This window comes from Canis lupus, chromosome 7, assembly GCF_048164855.1.
Source record: "Canis lupus baileyi chromosome 7, mCanLup2.hap1, whole genome shotgun sequence".
Taxonomy (NCBI): Eukaryota; Metazoa; Chordata; class Mammalia; order Carnivora; family Canidae; genus Canis; species Canis lupus.
Genome location: NC_132844.1, coordinates 9,988,534 through 9,997,018, shown reverse-complemented (window position 1 = coordinate 9,997,018; position 8,485 = coordinate 9,988,534). Strand labels below are relative to the sequence as shown.

The following is an 8,485-nucleotide window of genomic DNA, read 5'->3' as shown; positions in this document are numbered from 1 at the left end:
CTTCAGGGAGGGCCCTGGGGCTGGCCCAGCCATGTGAGGTCCTACAGTGTCATAGGCAGCTGTGACAAGTGACGAGGGGAAGAAGCTGAAGGAGGAGAATTTTCTCATGACAGGATGAAGGAGGAGGCTGGGGGAGCTTCAAAGTCATTGGGGACATCTTTGTCCCTAGTAAACAGCAAGGAAATATGAATGTAGTGTCTAACACCCAAGATCCAAGGGTGTGGCAACCAGCAGGAAGGGGTAAAGGTGATGTTAGAACTGTGGACATGGTCCCAAAGTGGAATGAGAACAAGGCCTAGGAGTAGAGGAAAACCATTATTGGAAAGAAAATTATTTTTCAGAGTTATAAGGTAGAAAAAGGGCACCTGGGCAGCCCAGTTGGTTAAGCATCTGCCTTCGGCTCAGGTCGTGATCCCAGATCCTGGGATCAAGCCCTGCATCGGGCTCCCTGCTCAGAGGGGAGTCATGCGCACATGCATGCACATTCTCAAATAAATATCTTTTAAAAAAATTAAAAAAGGGAAACCTGCCCCAAAGTTAGCTCAGCAAGACGTCCAGGGCTCTCAGCACCTGACTGTAGGTTTAGGTGACATAGCTTATTGAGCAACAGAATTGATTCCTCTCGTGGCAGTAGAAGATGCCCCTAAGATGCCCCTTCCATTTGGATCTGGTGTTGCGGCTGATCAGGACAAGTGTGTCGAGTGGCAAAGACCAGCTGCTAAGATGGTGCTCTCAAACTCCCATCCCCATGTCTAGGACAGGTGATGGAAGAAAATGTAGGTTTCTTCAAGGATGGGAAGACTGGTCCCTCTTGCCCACCACAGGATAGATCCAGGGGAGATTTTCTGCCTCCTTCACGTGACTCCTTGTGTTATTACACCTTATGAAACTAGAAGCGAATGTGCAAATGAGGGCAATGAAAAGTTGCAATCTATGGATCCCTACAGTGACATCTGAAGGCTTCTCAAGTTGCCGCATCCAGTCAAAACCGTCTTGCTGCCTCTTGGGGCCGAAAGGCAGCCAAGATGACAGAGCTCTGAAATTACGTGGAACTGACCCAAGACCACCCCCTTGGTCAACCAGAGCAGCTCCCACAACCTGGGGGTAAATGAACCAACCCCCTCCTTCAGGCATGGAGTCAGAGCAAATCAGCTATTGGTAAGAGGAATGAAATCAAGATAACACGTATTTTCTAAGTAAGAAATTTATTTGATCAAATGACAATCTATGAAGATATTTTAAACTATAAGGCTCTGCAGACAAAATGTAAATTGACTATAAAGTAAATGTTACCAACGTCAATGGCACCTAAAAACAGAAAGAATGGGTTTCCTACAAATGTGTCTGTATAAAGCATTCATAAAATCCCTGTGTACTTTAAAACTAGGTTGCAAATATAACAGAAAAACCTATAAATGGAACTTAAAAGCAGATTTCTTAAATGACACAATATATTGTTACACACAAGGTATGTGGGCTCCTGTGAGAATCAAAGAATGGCTGTCGGTGAGAAAACGTATCATCCCTGGAGCCAGACTGAAGCGGTGACTACACTGCAGCCTGGAGTTCCCTACACAGTGTCCTGTCCCTTGAATTGAACTTGAATTGAATAGGTGGGAATTTCTAATCACTTTAGATGGAAAAAATTAGAAAAAGAGGTTGGGAAACCAGGTTTGCAAAACAAGGGTGGGGGAATGGAGGCATGGCAAGGTCAGAGGTTTCTGACAAAGCAGCTTCTAGAAATGTCCAAAGAAATGGACAAAAGAAATAAACAACTGGGAGTCCTCAGAGCTGCTCCCTGGGGTCTGCAGGGAGGAGGGCACTGAGCAGGGCTCGGGCATGCACACGCTGACCCGCACGCCCAAGGGCTTGCTGGGCGCCACCTCACCCTGAGTCGTTACCTGGCCGCACCAACTTTCCCCAAAGATTTTTTTCCCAACATCCGAGAGGCTCTACCTTTGGGGCTATAATAGGACTTGGGAGGCAGGAATCGGCAGTTCCCAATTAGAAAATCAGAATAGCTGCAGATATGCGGAAGGAGAACCAGATACGAAGAAGGGGGTGTCTCCCAGTGCGCACACTATTGGCAGCAAAACACAAATGGTGCCCAATGATGAAGGGGCAAGTGAGCCACAGGGACAAGTGGAAACGATCCCGGAAAGCAACGGATGGTCACTGGCAATTATATAGCACCCATTATTACTGATTCAAGATATATAAACATCACTGAGTTTCTATATAGTATCTGTGCTGTCATTTTATAAATATAAACATGAGGGCTTTCAAAACACTACAAATGACACATACATCCTGGTATAAATGTTACACTCCCGATTCACACAACAGACTTGATGTTACATTTAAACAGTAGATTTGGGGTTAGATATAGATTGATTTTTGCAGACCATCTTCTGAACCTTGGTCACAAAGCTAAGGGGACACCAAAAAACACAGGAAGCATCTTATTGGTGGCTTTGGCAACAAACGTGGGTTTTTTTGTCTATGGATTTACGCCTTACACAAAGATGCGCTTGTTCACTTGTATAAATGAACCCCAAGCCATCCACAGGAGATCTTACACTAAGAACTCTTCTCTGTTTCCTTATCTGCTCTTTTGCCATCAAGTCTATGTGGGAGGGCTGCTCGGCGGCTTGTTTCTCCTTTTCTCCGAGTCTCATTGTCTTTCTTAGAGGTGTGTATTTAAAAAATAGTTTCATGTTTCCCATTCAGGCTAAGTGGCTCTTTTAAGATTCCTAAGCTCGAGATTATGATCTTTGTTATGAAAAACACTGATGGGTGTGCACACGCACACATGGGTTTTAATAAAAACACTAAATGAATTCCTGTCATCTAGTTTTAGCGGTGTGCCTTTACACATGCTTGGTCCCAGCGCTACAGAAAATAACCTCTAAACACCTGCAGGTTGACAGTTAAGAGATGACCCCCTCCCCTTTCCACTGTCTCAGCTTGACAAAGTCAGACACATCTGGAGATGGGTCAGGCTAGGGAAATCCCAAGCTTTTGAGGATCCACAGAACATTAAAAACGTGGCCTCAGCAGAATCTAAAATGACTTTCCATTCGGGGAAGAGTGGAATATCTAATTACTCTGTAGAGTGATTTGGCAAATTAGTCTTATGCTTGTGTGAACTAAATGGTCTACACGACCTCTCTCGGGCTGTTAGAGGGAAGCCATACCAGCGCCGTTACGTTACAGTTACCCGCACGTGTGGTCTCAGGCACAGGGAGGGCTGGTTCAACCCAATGAATCTTTACAATCCTAGAGCCAAGGCTAAGTCATTCACCTGTGCTTCATTTCCCCAAAATATATTTATAATTTAGAAAACTGAAGAAACCACTCTACTAGTGAAGTGAAATCAGCCTTTCCACTGTGATGTTAATACGGCAACATGTGATAAGGATGTTAGGAGCTGGATTCCCAGCCTGTGGAAATTCTCTTAGTGAATGACCCGAGCGTGTAAATTTAACTCAAGTGAAATTACTAAACTAATTGGCCAAAAAAAAAAAAAAAAAAAAAAAGGGTTTAGGAAAGTGAGGTGACCCTAGAGTAGCTTATCTACTTTCTCTGATAGAAATCACCTCTTGGCAAGTTGGCAAGATAGGCTGCCTTTGGCTCAGCTTACCTGAAAGTAATTTCATTCGGAACTTTTCTTAGCCATTTAATATATATAATAGGGGACTGACTCAAGTTGGGTCTAGTGAATGAAAATCAACACTATGTATGTATGATGTCACGTAGTCGATCTACAGGCTTCACCCAATTGAGTGGCACAGTCACAATGACCAGTATGATGATTTCGGCAAACATCTCATTTCCCACCAGCCAAATACCACTGTGTCCTGAAACACGATTCTGGTAGAAAAGAGAGATTTACAGTCAAAGCCCTCACACCAACATCTAAGGTGGGTGCCCTCGGCACAGCTTATGGAAATTGCCCACAAAGCTGTGTCCACATTCGCAAACCTGGCACTGGGTATCCGGCACACATTTTAAAGAGACAGCTCTGGCTCTGGAGGAACAGTCTGAAACCTCAGAATACCGATCACAGAACGAAAATGCTCTTTCAATCACCTCATTCTGTGACATTTGCTTGGGCACATGACTCCCTACCCCAAAGTGTCGCCCATACCGGCGTGTGTGGGACAAGATGGCTCCAAATCACAGGTAAGTTGAGTTTTCCTGAAGGTCAAGCTGAGCTCAGGACTGCTTCCATCTGTTATCTTTCCAGCTTTGGTTTCAGACCCGATTACACACAGCATAATATGCGGGTAATGTGAGCAAAGTCTGATGAGTTTTGCTCATTATCAAGCCATCTACACAATGCCCAGATACGTAAGGTGATCTAGCGGAGCAGTGTGTCTGGCCTGGGAGAAAAAAAATAAACGCTGGTCAAATCACATCTTTCTTTAAAAATTTCCAGCTAACAATTCAAGGCCTGAGACTCCCTGCTTTTTAATGATACCTCAACCTCAATTTCAAACTTCTACCGTTGGTTACAACTATCAAATGGATGACCCCATTGCCACGGTGGAGAGGAACTGTGAGGAAAATGAACCACAACTCAGAAAAAAAATCAGTGAAAAGGCGTTTTTGCATTGACAGGGTGCTGAGCGAAAACAATAATACACCTAGAAAACACTGTGAAGATACGTATCTCAAAAATAGAACTAGGTTTAGTCAGGAGGCTCAGGAAAACAATTGCATAAAAAGCTGATCAATAAAAAAGGGGAGCTGAAATAACCTTCCCATTTTTTCCACCCTTCCTCGCTATCCTGCCCTCAGACTACCAGGGCGAGAGCCGGGTAATCACTAAGCCACGACAAAGTGCTGGTATTTTTCAGGATCTCTTCAAGACAAATTTCCGTCTCGGTCACTTGACCTCAGTGTCTCTGATCAAGGCAACTGATGGACTTTCAATGCATTTGGAGACACGGGCTCAAAGACCTCGTCGTCATCTTCCACCCCTTCTTCTATTGGCTTCATCTTGGCAGAGCCCCGCTGGTGTGGGGATGGCACATCTGTCGAAGACACAGAAAGGAAAACCACTTAAATTCTAGCCCGCCCTGATGTTGGTATCATGTAGCAATTACACACTCCAACTGGAAAGTAAAACTCTCTGAGAATCTATCACTAGTACAAGGAATGCAATTTCCCTAAATTTTGCATTTTCAACTCTGCGTTTGAATAACACAGCGAAGTCAAGAAATGATTCTCAGGTGTGAGAACAGACGTAGAATGGATCCCACTGCATGTGTGTGGATGATATAAGCTTCTCCGACACATGCAGTTTCCAGGGGGTTGCCCTAAAGTCTGATTAGGACTCGGAATGCATGTTCCTACATTAATATCGTACACGGCGACTTGAGTTCCTCAAAAGCTGATTTACCTCCTCATTTCCCTGAAGAATAGTTCCATCCTAAAGCTATGGAAGCTGACATCACCTGTAGCACTGCCTTAAACAGCAGTCTGTCCAGCCACTTCTTCCTGGGCTGTTATGGGAAAAGGAGGGGTGAGAGGAGAGATGGGGGGAGGGGAGGAGTCCAGGCACACAGGGAGGAAAACCCAGGTGAAGAAAATACAATCCTGGGGACACCTGGGTGGCTCAGTGGTTGAGCGTCTGCTTTTGGCTCAGTCGTGATCCTGGGGTCTTGGGATCGAGTCCCACATCGGGCTCCCTGCGGGGAGCCTGCTTCTCCCTCTGCCTGTGTCTCTGCCTCTCTCTGTGTGTCTCTCATGAATAAATAAATAAAATATTTAAAAAAAAGAAAGAAATACAATCCCAAGTAGCAGAGGGGGCAGGGACATCCTTAAAGCCTTTTATATCCAAGGAGCCAAGTAATAAATGACTCAGTCAGTCCCTCATTTGTCCCGCATTCGCCAAATGCTTATTGAGCATCTACCACATAAGCGACACCGTGATAGATACAGAAAAAAATATGGTTTAAAAGAGTAGAAGTTATTATAAACAGGTGCACAGACTTCTCAAGGTGCTTGATGAGCAGCTCCCTGGCTGGCATAAACTCCCCTCCACAAAGTCCCCACATTCAACGTCAGGATTCATTCTGTCCTGGTCTCTGTCTGTCCTGCCCATAGCCGCGCGGGGCTGGCGTTGCACTAACACGGAATCCGCAAATACTGAACTCAGGCCGGGCCTAAGGTTATTTTTTTTTTTAAGATTTTATTTATTTATTCATGAGAGACAGGCAGAGACACAGTCAGAGGGAGAAGCAGGCTTCATGCAGGGAGCCTGCTGTGGGACTCGATCCTGGGTCTCCAGGACCACGTCCTGGGCCAAAGGCAGGTGCCAAACCACCGAGCCACCCAGGGATCCCCAGGGCCTAAGGTTATTGATAATGAAGAATGATGGGTGAACCCCGACTCTTCAAATACTTGGTATAGAGCAAAGGAGGGTAGAGGGGGCCCTCCTAAGCCAGGAAGCCGACCTGCTACGAGAGGTTGACCAAGATCAGCCGTTAATTCCCTGGAAGAGTCAGCAGCGGGCAGCAGATGCAGTGGGCAAGTGGGAGAGGTCCCCAGGTCCCAAACCCTGCTCTGCAGCTTCCTAGCTGTGATCTACACTCCCTTACTGAGCCTCTCTAGGCCTCAGTTTCCTCATCCAGGCACCTGGGTGGCTCAGTGGGTTAAGCACCTGCCTTCAGCTCAGGTTGTGATTCCAGGGCCCTGGACCCAGCCCCGCATGTGCTTCTCCCTTTCTTCCCCACTTGCGCTCTCTATCCTCTGTCCTTCCCTCTCTCAAATAAATAAATTTAAAAAAAGAAAAAGAGGAAATATTCCCAGGGCCTGCCTAGTGGTATTGCTGGATGATAAAATAATCATGTCATGTACTCAGCAGGGCGCTGGGCACATAGAAAATGCCACTAAATGCTTATGATGAGATGTATGGCTCCAGTCATGGACTAGGGAGATGCTACTCCCAAAAGCCACATCTTCCAACCAAAAAAAAGAGATATTATTAGACTGGCCTGGACTTTGGTATCATTCATGTGTTCACTGTACATACATGGAAACTGTTCACTATCAAGCACTTACAGTCAATTAAAACACTGAGTTTCTTAAAAGACAACTATTGACGTTAAACTATAGAAAATAAGCCCCTATTAAAAGGATCCAGGAACACCATCCTGTCATGGGGCACACAGCATGTCAGAATCGCCCGCGCAAGTCTTCTCTGTGTGACAGATACCAGCACAACCACCAAACACAGCTTCCAATTTGCTCAAGTGCCAAGGAATGCTCTGTGTGATCTTGGGCGAGGTACTTCACTTCTCCATGCCTCCTCTTCCTTCTCTGTCAAACAGGAATAGTGCTATGACCCACTTCGTATGGTCGTCAAGAGGCCCGAGTGGCTTAATATCGGTATCGTCCTTACATCAGTGCCTGGGATGTAATAATCGTTTTGTCAGTTTGTAAGGTAATAAAATGAGTTATTCATATGGCCTTTGGAGGGCGATGGCCTAACTAATTAGAAATTTTGTTAAAATTCATTATCGCCTGTAGGAATGGCAAATAAAAACAAGCGGGACTTGTACTTGAGTAGGAGTTGGGGCTTCTCAATCTAAACTGCCCCCAAGTGCAGCAAAATTGGCTTAAAAAAATAGCTATGGCTTCCATCATATATCTATCCTCAAGTTAGGACTGAGCCTCATGAAACATTAACTTAGGCTGAGTATTTGCAATCAAGTAAAAACTCCCAGAACAAACAACAAGACGGCATGTCTAAGAGCATCAAACCCAATCAATAATGTAGAGCATTCAGACGTCATTGTAGAAGGACACACATAGAAGAAACACACCCAGTTTATTTTGACTGGGGGACTGGGACTAATTGCTCAGGTTTTTAGCCCATCTATCAAAGCAGGAGTGACATTCCTTAGCATTCTGCGGCTGCTGGCTAGATTGGGGCCAACATGTTCTCTGCCCTCTCAGCCCCATCACCAGTAGGTGCATTTTCCCACTGAGAGAGAAGGAAGAGGCGACCCAATCCAACTGGAAATGACCTGGTGAAAACCTAAGAACTTTCAACTTCCCTGAATTTATCCAGTCCCCGCTACGTTTGTTGGGGCCAAGGAAGAGCTGTGGTGCTTACCATATAGTATGAAAAACACAGTAATGCAGGAATCACCCACAGTCCTGGGGTGACATCCAGGGGTCTCCAAGTCGGGCTCCCTTCCTCTTCCAGTCCAAGCTGCTGGCAAACTCGCTGCTCCCCAAATCTAACTCATCCCTTCCCTCTTCTCTCGCTATTCGCCCCACCTGGAGTGGCCTCTCCATTTCCATCCCTGCCCATCAAATTCCCACCCATTCCTCAAGGTTGAGATCAAACCCCACTTCTTCATCGGAGTCTTCCCTAATTCCTTATGTGGGGAGATTCTATTCCCTACAGCTCTAGAGCCCTTCCACATTCCGTATTTCATTGCGATCACAAGTATATGCCCCTGTCCCA

General features: G+C 45.6%; 1 protein-coding gene across 5 annotated transcripts in view; it reads right to left on the bottom strand.

The window, feature by feature from the left end:
* Positions 1-1,188: 1,188 nt before the first annotated feature.
* POPDC1 (popeye domain cAMP effector 1) overlaps positions 1,189-8,485 on the bottom strand; it is a 38,652-nt gene continuing 31,355 nt past the window's right edge. For all 5 annotated transcript variants that reach the window (XM_072831929.1, XM_072831930.1, XM_072831931.1 and 2 more), the window contains exon 8: positions 1,189-5,039. In XM_072831929.1, the coding sequence (XP_072688030.1) occupies positions 4,915-5,039 (125 nt within the window). In that variant the 3' untranslated portion in view covers positions 1,189-4,914. The remainder of the gene's footprint in view (positions 5,040-8,485) is intronic.